The sequence below is a fragment of the Tenrec ecaudatus genome, chromosome 12, assembly GCF_050624435.1.
Source record: "Tenrec ecaudatus isolate mTenEca1 chromosome 12, mTenEca1.hap1, whole genome shotgun sequence".
In the NCBI taxonomy this organism is placed as follows: domain Eukaryota; kingdom Metazoa; phylum Chordata; class Mammalia; order Afrosoricida; family Tenrecidae; genus Tenrec; species Tenrec ecaudatus.
This window is the reverse complement of record NC_134541.1, coordinates 16,040,416-16,063,142: the sequence shown is the minus strand read 5'-3', so window position 1 is coordinate 16,063,142 and position 22,727 is coordinate 16,040,416. Positions and strand designations below refer to the sequence as shown.

The 22,727-nt window shown below is 61.9% G+C and overlaps 2 protein-coding genes across 5 annotated transcripts in view; both read right to left on the bottom strand.

Moving 5' to 3' along the window:
- Positions 1 to 409: 409 nt before the first annotated feature.
- SLC35H1 (solute carrier family 35 member H1) lies at positions 410 to 11,628 on the bottom strand. Of its 3 annotated transcripts, XM_075528667.1 has the most exons (10): positions 11,561 to 11,628; positions 6,313 to 6,635; positions 5,821 to 5,971; positions 5,288 to 5,351; positions 4,772 to 4,844; positions 4,078 to 4,246; positions 3,904 to 3,987; positions 2,313 to 2,488; positions 1,430 to 1,559; positions 410 to 1,172 (listed from the first exon to the last, which is right to left on the bottom strand). In XM_075528667.1, exons 2-10 carry the CDS (start codon positions 6,430 to 6,432, stop codon positions 1,042 to 1,044), a joined length of 1,098 nt encoding a protein of 365 aa, XP_075384782.1. In that variant the 5' UTR covers positions 6,433 to 6,635; positions 11,561 to 11,628; the 3' UTR covers positions 410 to 1,041. The 3 variants fall into 3 exon arrangements, with proteins under 3 accessions (XP_075384782.1, XP_075384784.1, XP_075384783.1); XM_075528669.1 differs by lacking the exon at positions 4,078 to 4,246 and having other exon boundaries at positions 2,313 to 2,447; XM_075528668.1 differs by lacking the exons at positions 410 to 1,172; positions 1,430 to 1,559 and adding an exon at positions 1,566 to 1,765.
- Positions 11,629 to 13,115: 1,487 nt separating this feature from the next.
- Positions 13,116 to 22,727, bottom strand: part of ELMO2 (engulfment and cell motility 2) — a 39,480-nt gene continuing 29,868 nt past the window's right edge. For both annotated transcript variants that reach the window (XM_075528665.1, XM_075528666.1), the window contains exons 11-21: positions 21,612 to 21,734; positions 21,248 to 21,382; positions 19,988 to 20,092; positions 19,800 to 19,908; positions 19,484 to 19,620; positions 18,354 to 18,517; positions 18,155 to 18,267; positions 17,951 to 18,058; positions 17,259 to 17,341; positions 15,488 to 15,565; positions 13,116 to 14,471 (exon numbers count right to left, since the gene is read on the bottom strand). In XM_075528665.1, the coding sequence (XP_075384780.1) occupies positions 14,271 to 14,471; positions 15,488 to 15,565; positions 17,259 to 17,341; positions 17,951 to 18,058; positions 18,155 to 18,267; positions 18,354 to 18,517; positions 19,484 to 19,620; positions 19,800 to 19,908; positions 19,988 to 20,092; positions 21,248 to 21,382; positions 21,612 to 21,734 (1,356 nt within the window). In that variant the 3' untranslated portion in view covers positions 13,116 to 14,270. The remainder of the gene's footprint in view (positions 14,472 to 15,487; positions 15,566 to 17,258; positions 17,342 to 17,950; positions 18,059 to 18,154; positions 18,268 to 18,353; positions 18,518 to 19,483; positions 19,621 to 19,799; positions 19,909 to 19,987; positions 20,093 to 21,247; positions 21,383 to 21,611; positions 21,735 to 22,727) is intronic.

Sequence of the window (22,727 nt, the reverse complement as noted above, 5' to 3'; positions counted from 1 at the left end):
GCAATGGCGCCACCTGCTGTGCGTGCCCAAAGCCACTCTTGCCCGTGGGCCGTCCGGTCCCAGGGGGACCCGTGCAGAAAGGGGGAGGGCAGTGACTTGTGTGCAGAGGACAAGCTGTGGGTTCACTGGCTCATCTGCGAGGCGGTGGGCTCGGGCGACCGTGGAGGGTGGAGCAAAGAACTGGCTCTGCACCCAGCCCCGCCGCCAGCTTTCCAAAGATTTCCTGGTCTGTGAGGAGAATTTGAAAACTAAACACAACGCATTTCACCTGTTTCCCATATCGGCTCCTGTGCTCTAAGGACAGGGACACCGTGGCGCAGAGGGGTCAGGCTTCTTGGGCAGCCACAGCTCGCGAGTGAGCGCGGGGGGGATTCCAAAGCAGGCAGTGAGCGCAGGCAACACCCGACGGTGGTGCTTAGTCGATAGTTTTATTCCCGTTTGCAAGGCGGGCCTGCCGGGCCCAGGAGCAGCCCCACACCAAGCCAGCCTACTGCCTGCCAGCTGAAGGCGATTCACAGCAGTCAGTGTGGGCTCCCAGCCTCCCCTTCCTCCCTCAGAGCAGCTGTGGGCTCGAACCGCTGACTGCGCGGTTAGCCGGCCCGCGCTCACCTGCCACCTGGACCGGGATTATGAGCGGTGGCTTCCATGTGCCCTCCCTGCCCCCGCGCCTCCAGGCCAAGTGCGTAGGGTTCCAGGCAGCTCTGGGTGGCCGGTGGAGTGTAAAGCATTTATTTCCCACTATAAATAAGTCTGCTCTCGGAGCACGGCTGCTCTCCAGGTGGGGAGGTGCCGCCGCCACCGCTGCCGCCTGCCCAACCGCACTGGCCCACTATAGGGTCTGAGTCCTGTGAGGCCTCTGGAAGGAAGCTTTGACACCCAGTGCCCAGGGCAGGTTGTGGAGCTCCGTTCAGACCAGGTTCTGGGCCGCACCAGCTCTGCTAGGAATGTGGGAGCCTGGGGCCCTGACCTAGTTTCCCCGTGTCCCTGAGGTCCAGCCGGGCGCCTTCCTGGTCCTGTTCCCTGAATGGGCCCCCGGGTTGGTCACTGCTGCCCTTGGGCCACGAAGTACTCTTCCTCCTCGCTGTCCCCCTCGTCCTGCTGGCTGCTCCGGAGCAGCAGCTCCAGGTCCGGGCTGGAGCCTGCCCCCTTCAAAGGCTTCGGGGCACTGCCACCTAGGCGGGAAGAGGTGGGTCACACAGCTGCCTGCTCCCCCTAGGCTGCCTGAGTCATACGGGCTGTGCTGGTCTCCAGCCACTCTCTGGACCACCAGCAGGCCAGAGAGAGGGACGCAGTGCCCCCGGACATGCTCCCTGAGCCAAAGGGATAGCCATGCCTTCGCAGAGTGACTGCCCAAGGCCACCAGCTCCCACTGCTCTGGGGCAGCTGAGAGCCGCAGGGCCAGCTCTTCCTGGCAGGCAAGGGCAAGTACCTTTGGGGTGCATGGCTTTGAGGGCGACGTGCAGGGAGATCCCGGAGAGGCATAGGGCAAAGCCTAGCCAGTTCAGGAGGCTGATCTGGTCACCTAGCAGGTGTGCCGCCAACAGCAGGGTGCAGACTTCCTGGGGCGGAGAAGCGGGGGAGCGTCACAGGAGCTGGGTCTGGTGCAGGGCCCAAGACACCACCTGGCCAGGGCCGAGGGGCTGGCTGGCCTCCAGGCAAAGGCAGGTCCCTGAGCTTGGAGGGCCTGGTCTGCCTAGAAGGTCCTTCTGCCGGTTCACCTCTGTGCTACTGAGATGCAGCAGAGATGTAGCTTCCACAGAACCATCTAGAACAGAAGAGGCGAACCAGAGCCAAGACTGGAAGAAGGGCTTGTGCCCAGAGCTGTCCCCAGGAGATGCAGGGCACATACAGGCCACGGGCCCTGCAGACAAGTCACTCTGAGACCCTGGGGACCTGCGTTCCTGGTTTGAGGCAACAGTGTTCTTGTTTTTCAAGTTGGTCTAGTCCCAGAGACCCCCTTCTCCTCCCCCCCAGGGCGCTGGGCAGGGAGGGTGAAGAGTGGAGGGCCGGAGAGCAGAAAAGCGAGCCAGATGGACAGACACACGGTACTTAGACTCGTGTTACCACTCCAGACTGTCCATGGCAGACAGGACCACAGTCACTGATCTTTTAAGTTCTGAGTCTGGGTGGGACTTTTCCTCCCGCGGCTGTGAACCACTGCTCCGTGGTCAGGCAGGCCCCCTGGGAACCAGCCAAAGGCACCCCAAACCTGGTGCAGTCAGACCTGGCCTTGAGCCACTCAGCCACTCGGGCTGCTTATCCCGAGAGGGCTCCCTTCCAGGACCGGGCAGGGGTGGCTTCCAGGTCTGTACCTTAAAGATGCCTGCAATGGAGAGCGTGAGGCTGGAGGTCCTGGCCACCAGGAGGAACTCGGAGAAGCCCAGGCCGAAAGCGAGAATGCCGCCCAGGACGAGGCTCCCGAGCACTCGCAGGAGCAAGCCCGGGTCCTGGAAACGGAAGAGTTTCTCAGAGGTGGACAAATGCAGACCTGGGGAGAGAGGGCGGAGGCCAAGTCCGGGCGTGCCTGCCTGGGGCGTGCGGCCCACCAGCACAGCGGCCCCTTCCCGAGCAGGCCCAGACCGACTGTGTGAAGGGGGCACAGCCCCACAGGGCACAAGGCAGCCTGCTGTGGGTGGAGCACGGTGACTTCGTGTGGCCTCCCGGGGTGACAACCAGCGGGCTGGAGAGCCTCGGGGTGGCCATTCAGGAGCCCGTGTGGCTACAATCCCACCAGGATACCTACAAACCAGGTCAAAATCCACCCACCCTCCTGTGAGGCGTGAATCCAGCGGGACCCTGAGCTGAGGTCTTTCCTATTATGGACCTCAGTGTCCTCACTGGGGACTTGAGAAGGCTGCCCCCGAGCCCCTCAGATGAAGCAGGTGGAATCTGACGGCTATGTCTCAACAGGGGCAGGCCCACCCCCCACAGGCCTGCGAGCAGTCCGGGCGCTTGCTGTGAAAATGCCCACGCCCGCGGGGTTTGATCTGCACTTCCAGGACGCTGCCCACCAGGGAACAATGGGTGCCTCAGCTGCTTTGGTGCAGGCGCAGGCACGGGACTGAGGGTGAGCCCCAGCCTGGGTAGACAGAGGGCTGGACTGGCCAAGGCCGGCAGGGAACTGGAGCATTCTGGGGGCGGGGAGGTACTAAATGCCGAGCGGCAGCCCTCGGAGCACCTGATATCGGGCAGCCTGTTCGGTGCTGGGCTCAGCAGTCCTGCAAAGGCGGCGGCGGCGAACAGAAGAGGATTCGGAGAAGCACCACAGGTAATGAAGGCGCTCGGGGGATTAATTTACCAGCAAAGATTAAAGGCACTAAATCCATGCAGCTCTGCGAAGCGACAGCTAACAGGCTTTCGGACAGAGCTGGGGGCTTGTGTCCACACCCCAGGAGGGCGGGGGAGAGGCTGGTGCTGGGGCACGGGGAGGGGTGTTTAGCAGGAAAGACGAGGCCGCCAAGGAGGCGTTTCCTAGACAACGGGCTGGGGAAGCATGCTCTCAGGGAGGCTGGAGATGCTTCGCAGCTCCAAACTTAAATGGACGTGGGGCGGGCTTCTCCGTCCCAGCCCCGAGGACAGACCAGACTGGGCAGAGAGGACAGCTGAGGGCCCAGGGGCAACAGGCGGTTCCCCCCTCCTGGCCCTTAGATGTGACATGCATCTGCCCCCCACTCTGAAGACAGAACCTGGCCCCCTTCCCTGTAACAAACTCCACCACGGGCATCCTCACTGCCCCAGCCAGCTCACCAGTGGGGACGCGCCCTGTCACCTTGCACTGAACTCAGGCTGGGTAAGTCCGATTTGCACCTGCAATGTGACATGAAGGCGCTTCGGGAGGGGGTGGCGCTGGTAACCAGGGGCCGCCTGCAATCCCAAACCATGGGAGGCGGGCGCCCCACGCACCTTCGAACACAGCGAAGAGCGGGAAGAGGCCCAGGAACATGAGCGGCTGCAGGTGGAACATGGTGTCGATGGGGTTCTGGAGCCCTGCGGAGGGGCGGGAGGGGGACGTGGGGTGTCAGGGGGCGCCGCCCGAGAGCTCTTCTCCCGGCCCCCACCCCTCCCCACCCCCCTCACCAAGCTCAGCCTTCTGCAGGAGCATCTGGGTGAGGGTCCAGCGGATGCCGCCGATGAAGGAGGCGCCCAGCACCAGGGCGAAGCCCTCTACGCTGAACTGCGTGGACTTGTAGGTGAACATGAAGAGGCCCCCCGCGATCAGAAGGACCACCAGGACCAGAGCCGCTCGCTGTGGGCACGGAGAGCTGCGGCTAACTCAGGGGTCACTGCATCCAGGGTCTGGGCACCAGCAGCCTGCCCAGCTACTCCTGGGGTAAGACCCACCCACCCCATTGGATCCCTTGGGGCCCCCCTGGGCCAAGGGCCTGTGCTCAGGTAGTTGTTTCAGCAGCTCCACCTGCTGTCCACATTCTAGTGCTGTCCTGCGGCTGCCCTAGGCACCCCTGGGCTGCTCAGCCCCTGCCCTGGTCCTAGTCAGCCAAGGGTTAATGTCTGGAGCAACAGGGAGCCCCGGGGCCCTGCCCTAACTCACCCCAACCCCAAGTGCTCTCTCCTGTCATCATACCCTGCCACGCCAGCTTCCAAGGATCCCGAATCTCGCCCGTGGCCAGGTCCTTATCAGAGAAGGGAACTGGTGCCACCCGGGCCGGGCCTGTCTCCTCTGCCACTCACAGTGACAGGCCACTGCTCAGAGTCCCTTCTTGATTGCGGGCCTCAGCGGGGCAGGAGGGACAAGAGGGAAGCCGGGCCTCACCAGCTCCTCCAGCTTGAAGATGAGCGAGAAGATCAAGATGAAGAGCACCGCAGAGGATTTGGTCATTGTGTACCTGGAAGGGGGGCCGTGATGCACCACTGGAGCCTGGGGCTCAAGGTACCACCCCTCCCCCGCCAACAAAGGGTCCGCAGCGGGCAGCAGGGCGAGAGCTCAGCCTGGGCTGATAGGAGCATTTGCTTCTGCTTGTGCCACCTGTCCTTGGAAGGAATCCTCGGCTAAGAGGCCTGTGGGCACTTCAGGGCGAACTCGGGGCAGGCCTGACTTCAGTGCTCATCTTCCCGGCCCCGCCCTCCCCACGGGGACCAGGACCAGGAGGCCAGAGACAATGCTGTCTGTGCTGTGCCCTGAGCTCCCACGAGTGCTCAAGGTGTGTGCACTGCACGCCAGGCTCTCGGCCCTGCTGCGACCGTCACCACTTTGAGGATGAGGCCGGGGACCTCTTGGAGGCAGGCAGGGCAGGTGAGGCACGGGGAGTGCCGGGGAGGGGCTACTCACAGGGAGACGGTGATGTACAGGAAGCTCCAGTTGGACAGGCCTACGTCAAGCGCCGTTGCCAGTGCTGTGGAGACAAGGCCCAACCGCCAGGGTGAGCCGGGTCTGCCCTGGGCAGGGTGGCCTAGGAAGGCTGCCCCAGGGGTCAAGCAGCTCCCACCCTGCTCCTCCGGAGCCCTCAGCCTCCCTGCCACCCAGCAACCAGGGCAACTCCTATCCAAAAGAAGGGGAGGGGCTCCGCACCAGCATCAGGGCTAAAGCCCCAGTGAATGGCGGTGGGTGAGGGCCAACGCTCTGGGCCCTTCCCTCCACCTGGCAGTGCACAGAGGTCGCCCCTGCCCAGGACCACCCCTACCCCCACCCCCACCCCCACCCCCACCCCCTCAGCCCTGGCTCCGGCCCCCTCGTGTGTGCCTCCCAGCCTATGGTCTTGGGAGGCCACCCAGGCTCTCTGCTGACCCGGGGTGAGCCCCGAGGCCACCGCCGCACTGGGGACACTGGCTGTCCTGACTGCGTGTGCGGGGCGGCGCACACACCTGTGGGAGCCACTCTCCTGAGGTAGTCGGTCCAGGTGAGCACCACGCGGGCCCTGTGGCTGGAGCACTGCACGAGCGCTCGTGACAGGGCCGAGAAGAGGAAGATGACGGCCAGGTGCAGCATCGTCATGAAGAGCGGGAAGTGGAAGCTCTGTGGGGCCGGGCAGGATGGCTGCGTGCTCAGGGGACAGGCAGCCCGCCCCGCCCCGCCCTTGGCACCCCTCCCGGGCTGCCCCAGGAGCCACACCTTCAAGGGCCCGGTGGCAGGGTCTGGGTCCAGGCCTCCCTGACTTTCCCAGGGCTCAGGTCAGACGGCTTCCCCACTTCAGCCCTGGCTGCCCCAACTCTGAGATTCTGCCTACCCTGTCCCTCGGCACCCCTCCCAGACTGCCCCACAAGCTACACACTGGCAGGCCAGGCCACAGGCCTTGGGGTCCTGGTCCCCTCTGGGCATGGCTGATGGGCAGTCGTGGGGTCCCCGGCCTCGGTTACCTTCGTCAGCCATTTGTTGTAGAAGGTGATGCCGATGGAGAAGCAGTAGTAGAGCAGGACCAGCCCCAAGGTCAGCACCGCCTTCCACACGAAGGCCAGGTCCAGGGCCCACCGCCCCATCCGGGAACTGCTCGCCGAGGCTGCTAGGGGCAGACGGGACCCAGGGCCCAGGGGAGCTGGCCTGGCTCAGCTGGTGCAGCTCCAGAGAAGGGCAGTTCTGGCCCCCATGCTCCCAGAGTCAACGGCCTCCGGCAGGGACATCACTGTGGGGCTGGAGGTCATGGACCCCTTCCATGGGCAGCACACGGGTCCCCAAGCTGATGCTAGAACAAGGAAAAGGCCGCTCTGAGGGTCTGCACAGCCACACCGCCCGGCACCACAAGGACCTGGGCAGCCACGCCGCTGGGCACCAGGGGCATTCAAAGAGCAACGCATCCCATACAGACTCTTCCCCGTGAACTGCCAACACAACGACCTTTTAAAAATGCCAACCGATCTTGGGAGGCCACTGTAGAAGACTCCGGGGCTTCCAGAACCTCGGTGCGGATAACAAGGCCCCAAGCAAGCCCTGGCCCCAGCTCTCCAAACACCCCCGCCTCCTCCCTGTACCTAATAAGAGGGCCCTGGCTGCCCCTCATTCCTTCCCCCCCCCCCCGGGATCCCCTGCAGGGTTCCCAGCCATGTGACGGTTTGGGTCACGTGAGTCGGTTTGGGTCACGTGAGTCCCCTGTAAGGCGTGGATCCGGGACTGGTCTGAGGCGCCCTGGTGGCGTGGCGTTGACACGTTAGGCTGATAACTGCACTGTGGGCTGCTCGAAACTGCCAGCTGGTTCTCTGGCGAAAGACTGGGCTTGTCACCCTGGTAAGCAGCTGCAGTCTCGGGGGCTCACAGGGCCGCCCGCCCTGTCCTGGCGGGTCACCGAGTCAGCATCAACTCCACGGCAGTGAGTTTTGGGTCTGATCTTTGAAGGGTTAAAAATAAAGCAGGAGCCAACATCTACCTGGTCCCACTCCACCCCTCCCCCCACCCTCTCACAACTCCACCCACAGAGACACCTGTCCCAGGGGCTGGCCAAACCGCTGCTCTGGCTTCTCTTTACCCCGGCCCCTCAGTGAGGGCCTGCGGGGGGTGGGGGAGGTGGGGGTGCCCCATGGTGTTGCTGTGTTCCGGCTCCCTGCACAGCACCCACCCTCCTAGCTCCTCCTTCGGGACTCCCCACCCAGCTGAACTGCTACTTCCTTCCGGAAGCCCTCCTAGCCTCCCGCGCCCCAATACTTTCTGAGAGGAGTAACTGCACTCTGTCCTGTCTTGCCTGCTGGACCCTGTGTGTGTCCCCTAGGCCAGGACAAACGGGCAGCCTGCACGGGGCTCTGTCCATAGGGTGGTGAGGGCGGTGGCTCCCTGCAGGGGATGTGGCTACCAGTGGGGGCGCCATGCGGGATGAGGGGGCACTACGGCTTGCTGTGGGTGGGCAGTCCCTCCTGCCCAGCTGATACTATGTGGGTGAAAGGCAGGCAGGGCAAGGTACCATCTTCTAGGGACGCTGAGGGGTGGCTGTTGTCAGGACTGGACCTAGGGTCCCTGCTCTGGGAAGGCCACATCACCGACAGCAGGAAGTGGCCCACACAGGTGTGTCTGGCGATGCTGGTGGCTCTCGTGCCTGACTCCAGCGCCCCCCCCCCCGCCCCCGTGGATGGGAACTCACACAAGGGTGCACACTGCAGCATCACTTTCAGGACACACTCAATCTAAAGAAGTCCCAGGGAACCAAACACCCAGTCACGTGGATTCTGACTTGGCCGGGCCCTGCTGAGGTGTTCCAGGCGGTGGTGTGTACAGAGGGGTGGTTACTTCTTTCTCCTGGCAGAATGGCTAGTGGTTAATTTTTAATCCTACGTGTCACTTCGGGATAAAAGGGGAGGTGGGGTTGTAGTATAAGGACATGCTCTCCCCAGGGGGCTGGGACCCATGTGCCGTGTGACAGGGGCTCTGAGGGAGCAGGGGGTTGAGTGCTCGGCTCAGCTGAAGGTCGGCAGCTGGCACAGGAGAGCGGAGGGCGTCTGCCTCGCAGAGCTTTTGCCTTAGGACACCCCACGGGGGCAGACCTGTTGTGCTACAAGGTGGCGGTGAGTCAGAGCTCCCGAGCAGGCAGCGGGTGCCACAGGACCAGCTCTGAGTGGCTTCTGTGTACCCACAGCTCTCACACGTGTCATAGTGAACTCTGAGCACCCCTCGGGCCCCAGGAGGATATCCACCTGCCTGCTTGTCTGTCCTCTGCCCGGATGTCTGAATTGGGCTCCACGCCCACCCTCCGACCAAGCCTGGGTCTCCTCCTACTTCCCCTCTCAGCGAGGGCCCCTCCATGCACCCAGAGTGCCGCCCTACGCCTCTTCCCCTCGGCCCCCCCACCCCATCACTCCACACACACTTGTCAGCCCAGCCTTCAGCGAAGACCCAACCCGGCCACCACTGTCATCAGAGCCAGCCCCCACAGCTAGAGGGGCCATGGGGTTCCCTCACCTCCGGCGGACAGGGCCCACTCTCCTCACACCAGGGCGTGGCCCCAGGGTCCTTGTCATTCTTTGTTGCAGGGGAGGGGGGCTGTCCACGGCCTTGTCTGGCAGCTTCCCATGAGCTGCCTTGGCACAACCACCCCCAGGTCTCCAGACACTGCCCAGTGTCCCCTGGGGAGCCAAACCGCTCGGTGCTGAGAGCCCCTGATCCCTGCCCCAGCACACACGGGCCCGCCAGCAACCCCGTTCCCACGCGTGTGCTGGCCTTTCTGAGAGACAACTCCTGCTCCAACACAGCAGTGCCTGCAGCTCGTCCGAGGCCAGAGAGAACTCTCTGGAAGGTCAAGGGTCCTTATCTTACAGGCCCCTCCCTCACAAGCTTCAGCTGGAAATCACCTAGCAGATATGTGAACCTGTCAGCCAGGTCTCTCCGGGGAGACAGGGATGCATGGGACAGGGCTCCTTCCTCAGCCCTACTTTTCAAGGCCGACCAGGCTTCCCAGGGTCAAGGTTTGTAAACTCTCAGTTGCTCGGGGTAGAAACTCCCGGTTCTGCTTCATTTCCGGCCCCTGGGCAGTCTCGCTGGGAGCAAGGCCTACACCAGGGTAGAGCAGGTACTGGGGGCGGGGACAGTCACCATAGCACCCTGCTCCTGTGGCCTCCCCAACTCCAACACAGGCAGTGCGCCTGAGTGTGTGTGAGTGATCGGGGTGCAAAGCCTGCCGCTTCTGCTTATGCCACTGTGACCCTAAGACAGGAAACCTCTGGTCCTGGCACCCCCAGTCGTAAAGGGATCAAGCCATCCACTTCCGGGGCCGAGGAGCCAGTGGCATCAGAATAACGTGTCGGTGGCCGGCGGCAGCAGCTCTCTCTGTTCCTTGCCCCCTTCGAATCAAACTCCCCCGGGGCGTCCCAGTCTGCTGCCTCCACAGCCTTGGTTTTTAGTTCCACCGGAGCCTGTCCCCACGGTGCCATGGAGGCTCCAGGCCCTCAGCTGCCCCTCCAAGGGTTCAGCTGTCCCTCCCGAGTGTCTTACACAACAGACCCCTTCCTCTCCTGGCAACCTTCGCTCTCGACTCCTGGTTTTTCTTCTGCTTTTGGGGCAATTTCTCCCTTGCTAGCTCGGCCCCACCCTCCCCAAAACCCACGCTGTAGAAACCGAGGGCTGGAGTGGGCCTCTCCATCTCACTCCTCCCTCTCAGGAATCTCATCCATCCCACCTACAACCCTTCCTTTTGCCCCCATGATTCTGCTTTGGGCTCTCCACCTATTCCGCAGCCACTGACTGACACCTGGCCCCAAACACACCTGGCTGCTTTCAGCCCAGAAGCCCCAGTCAGAGATGGCCTCAATCGTGGGCACGCTCTCTGGAACGTCCCGTCAGTTGCACCTCCAGTGTACTTCCGACCCACATGCTCTGCTCCCACGGCCACTTCCACAGCCTCCACGTGGCCTCCGGCTTCCTTCTCTGCTACAGCCCAGTCCGGAAAGCAGCTGCCCAAACCAGCGATCCAACCAAGCACCTTGATGGGTGTCAGTGGGGTCAACTCTGTCCCCCACTGGGGTTGGGGGGGCGACAAAGGCTGCTTGTTCAGAAGTAGATCAGGCCTTTCTTCAAAGGAGTCTGCTTTGTGGTTGATCATCCACCTGCACCCCGCCCTGCTAAGACAACCACAGACCCAAGTCGACCGTGAGCACAGCTGCCCAGCCCCACAGGGCCTCAAAGCTCTAACTTTCCCGGAAGTGGACCTCCGCCTCGTCCTCCCTCGAGCGGCCGGCTGGGGATCGGGCAGCACCAACCCTTGGGTTAGCAGCTGGAGCGCTTGCCCACTGGGCTACCATGGCACCAGGCCGTGTGGAATGCCAACACGGCGACCCTGCAGGGCAAACTCCTAAGGGTTTCCTGAGACTGGGGATCCCAGTGAATCTGAACAATGACCTTGTGGTTGGCAGCCTGGTGCTCAACCCACGGTGCCACCAGGGCTCCTCGCCCATAGTGACTGGAGTTGTTTAGGGGTCTAGAAAGCCCTATTTCACCCTTGGCTTCAAACTTCGGATAGCAGCCTAAAGCGTAACCACTGACCCAGTGGGACTAAAGGCGGCCTCCATCCTACCTTCCTACTGTCCATCCCAGCCCCTCAGCACCCCCACAGGGAGGGCCTGCAGGGCCGGACCTGCGCTGACCTCTGGGAGCACGTTCTCCCACTCTTCTCCCCAGCAGCCTGCTGCTCCGGGGGCCTCCGGGCGCATCTCCAGCGCAGTCGGTTCCCTTCTTTGTACTTGCTGTTCCCTCAGCCTAGAACACGTCCCCAAGGGCCTTCGCTGGGCTGGAGACCTGTCACTCCGCCTGGGCCCTCCCCGACCCTGCATCCCACCTCGTTTTCCACGTGTCACTCCCCAGCCACTTCGGCGTTTGCTGGCGTGCGTACTGCCCCCCCAGGGATGCGGCCTCGCAGCGCGCGGGCCGAGGGTGCGTCAGCGAATGCTCAGCAAGGTGCAGCGCCGAGCACGGGAGGGGAGGGGTGCGTGGGGCGGGTGGGGGGCGCGGCGCTCAGGAAGCACTGGGGAACTGCAGGGTGGGGCGGGGGGCTGGCCGGAGGGCGCCCAGCGACCCCCGTCCCGGCCCCTCTGCAGAGGGGGACCCGCAGGAGTGACAGGGGCGCGGGAGTGCAGGAAGGGCCCTCCTGGGTCCCGGGAGCACGGGGTCGGGGAGACCCGCCGCGCACCCACTCACCTCCGCCCTGGAGCTGCAAGTCCGTCCCTCCACCCGGAAGTGCGAGGCCAGCCACCCGGCGCGGGAGGGGCGACTTCCGCCGGAAGCTCCCGAGGGCAGGGCGGGGCGGGGCCGGCTGGTTCTGCAGGCTGGGTGCGGACCGGCTCGGGCCAACCGGCTCCGGGGGTCGCGAGCTGACCGTGCGCTCTGCGGACGCCCAGGGCAGCCGCCCGCCCTCCGGGAAGCCCTGGCGCCCAGCGCCTGCGCTGCCATGTGCTGTGATTGTGCGTGTCCCCTGCCCCGGAGCCCCAGGGCCCGGCTCCCGCGGGATCCAAGTCCACTGTTTCCCGCCGCGTAACCACGTCCACCAGTCTTTGCCCGCTTTTCCTTCAGTGACCACGGGCCGGCTTTGGGGAGGTGGTGATCGATGGCGGTGCCCCAATGCAATGATCATGTTTCACAGATGAGGCGATCATCATAAACGGCTATGAACCATCTTCCGGGAGCCCTGGTGGCAAAGTGTGCTACACAGCGAGTGAGCTGCTCACCCGACGGTCGGCGGTTCGAATCCACCAGCTGCGCGTAAAATCTCGGATACCCAAGTGGGCGGTTCTGTCCTGTTTGGTCGGTGGAGTCAGAATCAGCTCCATGGCCTTGAGCTTGTGTGTGCCTGGAACACAGCCTGGGGGGGTCCTGATCTCCATCGGGATGCGTGGAGGGAGAGCCCCCGTCTAGGCAGGAGGGTATGAGGAGGTACCTTAGGAGGCAAGGGTGGGCTGGGCTCGCATACTGAGGCAAGGTGGGATTCTGCTCTCCTCCTCCAGCCCCCTTCCTAGCTCTCCGGCTGCAAATGACTCAGCCAGGCCCCCAGGCCCCTAAACGGAAGGCTGAAGGCAGCTTTGCAAGCAAAGCTTTCTGTAAACTGCTGCCACCTGGCACCCCTCAGGCATCTGTTCCGCCAACTCTCATGAAGCGGGGCACGCACAATGGCACCCATCGCGGCTCAAGGTCTCTGCTTTCAGCCACCCTCAAGGCCTCTCCTACGCACAATTCCGGTGCCTCTCTTAAGAGGCAGAGGAAAGCATCTGCTTTCATGCCCGCCCTCACTCAACCCTCCCAGCTACCAAGGCCGAGGAGGTTTGGAGCAGCAATCTTAGCACCCGCTGGAAGGCTGAGCCCTGAGCACAGGCAGGCACAGGGGAGGGAAGGGCCCCTTTGTAAGCATGAGCACTGCGCCGCTCCGGGCGGGCATTGTCCCTGGCAGGGAGGACGTGTTCCCCCGGGAGTACAGCATGCCTGGCTCAGCTGTGCCCTGAGGTACTCTGCTGTACTGTTTCCCTGTTGTGCCCAACCAGTCGGAGCAGAAAACCCTGGACTCACAACCTGTGACCGCCCTTGCTCAGGAGGGTGTGCAGTGGGTGGGGAGGGGAGTTAAAAAGGAGGGGCTTCTGAAGGTGGTCCAGGGTCCCAGGCGGCGCTCTCCAGTACCCCCCCCCCCCCCCCCGCCCAGACACTACACCGTGTCCTATGTCACTAGGAAACCTCCTCCCTTGGGCAGGGAGCAAGTGCAGTGGAATGGTGGTTTGTACACGAAAGAGTATTTATTGAAAACTTGGTTACTGACAGGAAGCTCCTGGCTGCTCTCGGTTAGAATCTTGGCTCACAAGTGGAAATGTTATGATTCTTTGCCCCCAGTTTCATTCCCCCCCAACATGGCATCCTAGGATAAGTAGATCTTCTATAAATATATATACACGTCTGTATAAGTATGGCCTATAGTAAAGAAAATATATAGTACACTCTTCATTGGGCAGTACCTACCATGCCGGGCTACCTCTACAAATGCCACCGAGTCCGGGAGCGTCCCCGGAGAGGCCGGGTGTGTGGCTGACTCATGCTCCAGCACCAGGGGTGCCCCAATGGCACCCCAAAATCATGGCCCCCGGCTGAAACCACAATGCTGGGTAGGGGAGGAAGGCAAGGGCAGGTGTCCTGGGGTCGGCCAGAGTGCTGTCAGGTTTCTGCCCTGGAAAGAAAAGGTGTCAGCGTGGGGGCCTGGGACCTAGTGACCTCCTCTGGGCTCTCCCGGCAGAGTTCCTTGAGACTGAGAGGGCGGCACGCTACCCGGAGGCCTCTGACTTGCAGGCTGAGGCTGAGAGTGCGTTGGGGAGAAATCTCCACCTGTCCTGAAGGTTGCATGGGCAAGAGACCTGGCGGCTCCCTAGAGTGAGCAGTGAGGGCCAGTCTCAGAAGCAGCAGCATCTTGGCACCGTGTGAGGCTGGAGTCAGCCCTAATGGAAAAGATGAAAGCGAAAGGCCCAAGGTGCCTGCCGAGACCACAGCCGAGGGGCCTCATGGAAACAGCTGCTCAAGGTCCCCCACAGGCCCGGTGCTCCTGTCTTCTGTAGGCAGCCTGCCTGGCCCAGTCCTGCTCAGCAGGGGCCCTGCCAACCCAGGCGCAGGCGCAGGTGCAGGGAGAAAAGGTGAGTGGTGGCTGCTGTGAGATCCCGCTCCACAAGCAAGGTCTCAGGTTCGCGCTGCTCATGCCTCGTGGCCGATCCCAGGCCTCGGGGTGGTGGGAGGGCAGAGCACCTGCCCCGTGACTCTGAGCTGATGTCTGAGGAGTGGCTGGCCCTGACTGGCCACCACGGTCACCACAGAGTCTGTACAAGTGAACAAAAGACAAGGCACTGGCTGAGAGTTTCTCCCGGCCGGGCCCCTCCGGCCTGGCTCAGCCGTAGTGGTAGACAAAGTCATAACTGCTGGGCTCCTTGGGCACCGGCGGCGGAGCCTCGGGGATCTGGATGTTCTCCAGGTCCAGGAGCCGCAGCTTCATCTCCATGCTCAGCAGTGTGTCCAGGTCACTCTTGGTCAGCTCGCTGGACATGTCCTTCCCCAGCAGGGCACTGAGGCCGTCGATCCAGATGCAGTACTGTGGGGAGAGGGAACAAAATGTCACCTGGTGGCTGCTGCTTGGCGGGAGGGCTGCCACCCCCCACTGTGCAGGGACACACAAACACGGCCGTCTCCCTGTGCTCAAGCCTGCCGCCCAGAAGCCTCGATCAGCAGCAGAGAGGGGTGGTGGTGGAAAGATCATTTTCTGGAAAGATCTGCCTGTTAGGAGGTGCTCTACCATCTTTGCTCCCTAAAACACCGTGAAATGGGGCTTTTTAAACGGGCAACTGAGGAGTGCCAAGAAGCCAGCTCTGGTGGTGCAGTGTGTTAAGCATCAGGCCGCAAACGGAGAGTCCAGCCACTGGACCCTGACAGGAGGACGAAGCGGCTGCTGCCCGCTGCCACTCAGATGTTCGGCCGGCCTCCGGCAGCTCATCCCTCGGGGAAGCTTTCCGCAATCACTAGGCGGTGGGGAATGTCTGTTAGGTGAAAAAGTGGGGCACCAACAACTGGGATCAGGAGGGTTTCCATGTCCCTGCTGCTGCTCCTTTGTCCCTTCCCAGTGGAATCCCTCCAGCAACTCAGGCCCAGCCTGTGTGCCCGCTGGCTGCCAGCCTGCTCTCAGAGAACACCGAGTCATTTCCAGTCACTGGTCTCTAGAGCTGCATTGAAACTAGAAGCCCCTTTTCAGATGGGCAAGGCCCACCTGACTTCCAAACCCAGGCTGAACCCGCTGCTGCGTGAGGAGGGGCGCCCTGTGGGGGAGGCACTGGGCCAGACCCCAAGGAGAAACAGAAAGGAGCGCGCTTCCTTGTTCCCTGCAAGTAAGCGGCCCCTCGAAGGCCTTACACCTTTCTAACGACAGCCCCCAGGTCGCTAAAGAGTCACCCGGAGCACCCAGCTCAGGCAGGGCTGGGGGATCCCTGGGGTCACAAGGTCTTCCAGACACCCTGAGGCTGAGTGCCTGCAGGAGGAGCCCCTGCTCTGCCGCCCTGCCTCTGACTGAAGTGTCCCCCGGGGGTTCTGGGGTCCGAGGCACTGCCCGCTGCTCACCTCATACTTGTTAGGGGCAATGAAGTTTAAGGTCTCGTCAGGATCATACAGGATGGAGAAGGCCAATTCCAGCACCTCCTGGGGAGAAAGGGCCCCAGTTAGGCCAGAGCGGTGGGAGGGTCCGGGCCCTACACACAAAGCTGGCTCTGCACCACAAGCCTTGAACTGGGCGCTACCGTCACCGTCAGCCCCGGGCTGCAGGTGGCATCACTTCTGATATGAGTCAGCACGAGGCGGGGGCCAGTGGTCATCGGGCTCAACTCACCCACTGCCCGTCCAGCTCACCCCTGAGATGTGCTCCTTTTAAAACGGGGTGCCAGTCCTGTTCCACACTAGGGAAGAACCCTTGGAAAGCCAGAGTCCATGGCACAGGCTGCCTCTGGATCTCTATAACTGGCCCGAGGAAGTCTTCAAAGGTTCAAAATAAAGACAATGAAGACGTGCGGTGGCCTCACATGGGACACTGTGAGCACCAAGAAAACACCAACTCTGATGGGCCGGCACCAATGTAATCAGCTCCAGAAAGCCACACGGAGACACGCAGCCACTGCTGGCTGCCGTCAGGGAACGGGCTCATCACTAAGAAGCCAGAGACAGAGGGGAAGCACCAGAGCGTCAGCAGCCTGCTGACGACACAGACACAGCCGGATAGTAAGGGCCTCTGGAGAGAAAAAAACACTGTCTGTGCAGCCCTCTTAGCCACCCCCCCCCAAAAAAAAAGCAACCGCACACAAAATGTCTAAACGACCACACCTCTGGACCCTGCTATCAGCGTACAGATCTGGGGCAGAGCGAGCTGAACCATCCACTGGGGACGTGATCAGCAAAATGTACCAACCCAGCAACCTGGTTCTTTACTAATGAGTTGCAGAGGGAGGGAAAAAGGGGGGTGGGGTGGAGTGGGGCAGACGACTTAAAATGAAGGATCTCCGAAGATACCAACTCATCCCAGGGCGGGACCTTCCTGAAGCCTGATCTGACTACTGGACAGAATGTGTGTGTCTGTGCATGTGTACATACGTGTGCGCGTACATGTGTAGGTGCGTGTGTATAATGTCTGAGTTTATGCATACAAACGTTTTCAGAGAGAAACGGTGATGTGTCATCAGGTCATTGGTGGGGAAGCAAACATCAGCGGGACATTTCATGATGCTAAATAACTTTCTCTTTCGGCATGATTCATGGCTGTGCTTTATGAGTCCCCATAGTTTAGAAAAATAAACTAAAGACGTGCAAGTGAAGCAATATCACACTTGACTTGGAATTTGCTTCAAAATATTCACCCCTCACTTGGTGACGTGGTTAGATTCCAAAGTCCAGGTGGCTTGCCGGAGTTCAGCACCACATGGCTTCAGAACTACTGAGAATCAGGCCCCGCCTGCCCGGCAAGTCACCGTCACCGTTGACCACCACAACCGGCCTCGCTTGTGCAGCGCCTCGGGGTGAGCAACGGTGCGGTGTTGACGCACAGGGCTGTCTTAGGTGTTTCCCGCTGTGCTCAGTGAGAGGCGCTGGCCGTGCTACGTAAGGAGAGGGCAGGATACGGGACGGGGCCCCGAGGAGGGGCCGGCTAGATCGCCATGGCTGTTGAGGGTGGGTGTCGAGTCTATATAGCTCTGGCTAGTTTTGTGTTACGTTCACAATTACTCAGGAATAAATCAAGGTGGGGAGGATACATCTAACCTGCCATCCCCGCCCCCCCCCAACCCCGTCCCGCGAGATTCTCTGGATGTCACCAGACGGAGAGTCACCCTCAGAACGCCCCACTGACCTTGTTCTGCTTCAGAGCACTCTTCTCTTTCATATGAGGACAGTCTTTCCCAGTGACAATGGCCTTAATGTCTGCAACAGGAACTGACAAAGGTCGGGAGTCAGTCTCCGCAAGCCTCCCTCGGTAGCTGGGAGGCAATCCTGTGCGGGGCGCCCTGCGGGCTCCACGCAGAAGGCTGGACTAGCTCTGGGAGGGGCTTTACTGTGCCTTCCTCCCATTCCTGGGGACCATGGCCCTGGGGGAGCTAGCTGGAGCTCACTTCGGGGATCTTGGAGCCATCTCCCCAAGGGCCTCGGACAAGCTTTCCCTGACAACCACCAGAGCAGCAGGGGCGGTGGCCGTGCCAGGGCCTGACTGTGTAACTGCTGCTCCTGAGTGGGCAGCGTGGTGACTCTTCATGCTGAGGAGAGGACACGGGGGCCGTGGGGAGCATGAAGTTGCAGAGAGTGCATGTGAACCGGGGGCAGTCTGCATGGGCATCCGGGCAGCCTAGAGCAGGCGCTTGTAACCACGGCCTTCCTTCCCACTGTGTCTTGGCAGATCCTTTGTCTGCCACCTGCCTCTCCAGGTGGGCGTGTGCTCTGGCAGATGAGGGCCCAGGTCCAGGGAGGCGACCTGCCCAAGATCTTATCTGCTGGGAACGGAGCCAGTCTGCTGACGGTGAGCCCGGGCACAACGCCACGTGAACCTACTTTTCTCCTGCAGGGACTCGAAGGTCACCTCCCCCTGCGGGCTGTCGTCCAGGTCGCCGTAGTGCAGAACCTTGTGGTTCAGGGCCAGGCGGCAGTACCAGAACCGCTCTGCAACAGAGGGGGAGCGGAGCAGGTGAGAAGGTGGGTCTGGGAAGCCCCTCCGCCCCAGGGTGCACAGGCCGGCTCCTCCAGCAGGCCCCTCACCTTGCCTGCGGCGGTTGCCCACCTTCCGGAAGCTGCTGCCCTCACAGAGCCGGTTCAGGCGCTGCTGCTTGATCAGCTCCAGGATCTCGGGCTGGATCTTCTCCCTCAGCTCCCTGGGTGGGCAGGTGGCAGAGGAGCGAGGAGGTCAAGGGCCAGAGAGCTTCCTCCCCACTCGCCCCTCCAGGAGGAGGGTACTTACACGATGGGAGGGGACTGGAAGTCGTCCTGGCTCATCCGCTCCGACTGGCGCAGCCGCAGGATCTCCGAGTAGCTCAGGCTGCGGAGCTTGCTCTTGAACTGGTCCAGGGAGTTGGGCTTGGAGGGCAGAGCCCGTGTGATCTGCTCTCGGACCACTTGCATGACCTGTGGGGCAGGAAGCAGGCCGCCCCTGAGGCCGGGCCCTAACCTGGTATTCTGAGCATGGAAGGCCCCATGAGCGTCTGCTGGCTGACCGAGAGGACTGGCTTGTGAAGTCCAGCCTTCTGAGACTGGCCCTGGGGTCACAGGGCTGATGGTAGGTACCACATGCTCCGTTCCAGCTGGGGTACTTCTTTTGTTGGTGGCGTGGGGTACAGAGCAGAAGTGGTGGAGCCAGAGAAAAATAGATCCAGACCCTGGTCTGTCCCTTACTCTGTTCCTTGAGCAAGTCAAAGCACATACTCGGGCCCCACCTTAAAGGGGGGAGCCAGGTAGGCCCCTCCCTGACAAATGCTGCCACAGGCCTGTGAGGAGCCATCTGCAGGCAAGCATGGGGCCTGGCCTACTGCCCCGAGCTCAGAAAGTGCGTGAGTTTCCCTCCAGCCACTGCTGCCCGAGACGAGGCTGAACAACGCAGGGCAGGCCCGGGACACGCACACCGTTGATGGAAAACGCCCACAGAGACACCTGCTGACGGGCCAGAGGGACCTATAGGCCGCTTTCCTGTTTACTTTCTCAACTTGTCGGGAGCAAAGGGCAGTTCACGCAGCCCCTAGATTAGCCCAGCCCAATGCTCCCCGTGCCGTGGGCTCAGGACTGGATTCTGCATGTGTTCTCACAACGCTGCCAGTGGTCAGGGTCGACTGGCCGCCTCCCAACCTCCAACTAGGAGCACAAGCTCCCAGCGCTCAACCATCCACAGCTCCCACTGTGTGGCCGAGGTCCCTCCTGAAGGGCGGGCTCAGCAGATGCTGGGCAAACAAGGAGGGACGCAGCTTGGTCAGCGGGCCTGGCAGACGTTCTCTGCTCACGGATACACGGCGAGTCGGGCGCGTGGCGCTCAGCGGCGTGGTCCCCGCTGCTTTCCCAGCTGGGCGAGGCCACGTGGCGGGCGGGTGCTGTGGCACTGACCTTGTTGAAGTCCTCGGCTGTCGCCCGCATCTCTTTCCAGGTCTTGTTCAGCAGCTGGATGCAGATCCCAAAGAGCTCTTCGAAGGCGCGGTCGTGGGTGAAGAACATGGGGTGGTAGTCGTTGCGCCCCTCGTTCGCTGTGCAGGGAAAGCAGCAGGCCGGGTGAAGCCCAGCCCTGGGGACGGCACCCTCGCCCACAGCCTTGGGGGCCTCTGCTGCAGAGGGCAAGGCCCCCAAGTGGGAGAAGTGGCAGAAGCTGTTGGTGGGGCCTCTGCAGGCATGCAGGCGCACACTCGTGGGGGCTGCCCCGACTTACGCAGCTCCCCGACCTGCAGGATCTCACAGAGCATCTTGGTGAGCTCGATGGCGCTGCGGCCGAAGGGGCACTCGTGCTTGTCCTCCCGGCTGCTGTTCTCCAGCACAATCTGGGGGGAGGGGGACATCAGGGAGGGAAGGGAGGACAGCCAGGGCCCCGGGGCAGGGTGAGCCAGCCCCCAGCTGTACCCGGATGTAGGTGTCCTGGTGGACTTTCGCCAGGTAGAGCATGTTGTCCAAGGCCAGCATCCCAGGAGGAGTTTGGGTAAAGTCCATGGCGGGGTTGATGTGGTTCTGGAGAAGGAAGAAACCCGACCCGAGACCTAGTGAGCTCCCTGTGTAGGGTGTCCCCTGAGCCCCCCACCCCACCCACTACACGGATCTATCACTTTGTTTCTCCTCTCTGTGAATGCCTACAGCACCACCCTGTGGCCGACTCACTCAGCCGCCCAGCCCCAGCAGTGCCCGGCACCTAGTAGGTATGCAGTCTTGAATCCACGGACAGAACCCTGTCCTCATGCCCCCAGTCCAGCTTCTGAAAGACCTGAGTTGGTGTGGCCAGAGGACACAGGGTCTCTGCCCTCCACAGACAGGTTTGCTCTGGAGGCCACAGAGACCGTGCGGCGTGGCGGCTGCCATCGCAACTCTAGACCGCTCCTCGATGGCCCTGCCTCTGGCTGCTCACAGTCCCTTTCCCGGGGCCACTGTCTCGATGGAGGGGACCTGGTGGGTTTGTCTGGGAAGGCCCTCTGACCTCTCTGTCCTGGGGAGCAAAGCTGCATGTTGAGATTGCCAATGAACTTCCAAGAATTTGGTCCTCGTCCCTGGTCCCTGAGATGCTACAACCTTGGAAAAACCCCAGTCCATGGAAGTGCCTTCGACGAGGTTTCCAGACCACACCTAGGGTGTCCTGTGTGACCCAGGTAGGGGCTGGCCAGCCCAGAAACACCCACCCTGTGATCTCAGCTGACCTGGGTGGGGGATAGGGAGCACAGCTCAATGGGTCACGCCTATGTAAGGAGGCTATGGGCGCGGCTGCTCCGGGGCTTCCATGCTGGTGAAAGACATCGGTGCATGTGGAGGGGAGACCGCTCGAGTCCCTCTTGGGACCATGGGAAGCCCGTGGGGGTGAAGAACCCTGCCGGACCTGGTACGTGTCCTTTCTGCGCTCACAGACCTCTAATTCTACGTGCGCAGAGACTTCTGGGAGTCAGTCTGTGGGAACCCTGACCCAGGGGGGCATCGCGTGAGAGAAGCCTGAGGGTCAGAGGGAGGTGTGGGGACTCCGGAGCCTGCGGCCGGCATCTGAGGATTGGGACAGACGTAGCATCTGGAAGACTGGGGGGGAGGGAGGGGGGCGTCAGAGAAGCGGACCTGAACTGAGCTGGCTGAAACTGACCCATAGCCTGGTGTCCCCAAAGTGAGAGAAGTGGCGGTGACGGTACGTACGGTGAACCCCAGCATTTTGTAGTCTTTGGTGTACATGGCTTTGCGCTTCTCAGTCCCACCTCCCGGGGCGCTGCTGGGGTCTGACTCTGCGTCAAAGGCAATCCTCCGCAGTTCAAATATAATGTCTCGCTGTGCCTGTGGGGTGAAGCGGACCGTCGCCAGGGTACTCACTCGGCAAGCTGAACAGAGTCACCCCGGACAGGGTGGGACAGACAGATGGGCTTGCCCCACCCCCCAGGGGGCAGCCCGTAGGCCAGAAGCAAGGGCAGGGCCTGGCCTCCAGTAGGGGCCCCGTGCCCACACCCATGAGGGAGGAAGCAGCCCCAGGGTATGCCTGGAGAGCCCCGCTTCACCGTGCACCCACCTGGTCATTGGGGTCCATCTTGGTCATCATCCTTTCCTCCAGGAGGTTAAAAGTCAGCACTTGCAGGACATACAGTTGATGGGCCATCTCCGTTTTGATTGGGCGGTTCCCGCGGATCACGTGCTGGAAGAGGTACAGGAGGGGACCGGATGATGGGCCAGGAGAGCCGTAGCAGCACTTGGGCACAGAGGTGACCTGTCCTCCCCTCCCACACACCAGAGCCAGGCTGTAGCCACCCCAGAGCCTGTAGGGCAGAGGCCTTGCCTCCCTGCAAAGCCAGCGAGGCCCCGTTGAGATTCTGAGCAGATGCCAGCCAGCACGTCAGAGGGTGGCTACGTCCAGGGAGCAGCTAGAGGGCTGGAGGATGAGGCCCGGCAGACTGGATAGCAGGGCCTCTGTCTGCCTCGCAGGAATAGCATGTCTCGGATGGCACCACACGGAGGTTTCAGGAAAGGTCTTTTTCTTATTCAAAAATCAATCATTTTATTGGGGGGATGTTACAAATCTTGTAGCCATCCACCATTCAATTGTATTACACACAGCTAATTCCTTACTCAATCCCTCCCTCCCCACCCCGGCCCTGGCTCCTGAAGGCTCCCCTGCCCCGGCACTCTAGCCTCCCCTTGCTCTCTGGGCCCTCAGCCATCCCCTCAGTCAGTTCCCTCTTCTTCTCCATCCCTACTGGCTGGTCAGTGTCTGTGCTCTTGTCTCTGGCTGGCCTACTGTCACTCCCACAATACCCTGCTTGTGCCTTCTCCTGCCCTCTCCGCCTCGCCCTCCACCAACCCTGGCCCTCCTGACTGCAGTACGCCTCCGGCCCAGCTTCCCATACATGCCACCTTGTGTCCCCACTCTGCCCTGGGTCCTTCGTGTTCTTTCATTTGGTCGGGCTTTACATCTCGAGAGCTGGGTGGTGCAGTGAGGTAGCCGCTAGCCAAACGTGACCATTGGCGTTTCCATCAGTTAAAATTAGATAAAATGAAAAACTATTTCTCAGTTGCACCGGCGACGTTTCGAGTGCTCAGCAGCTACACAGGCTGGTGGTGGCCCCCACGTTTCTGGCTGCAGCGGCGTCCCCTGCCCCCTACCTGGCAGCGTTGCTCTGGACGCTCTACT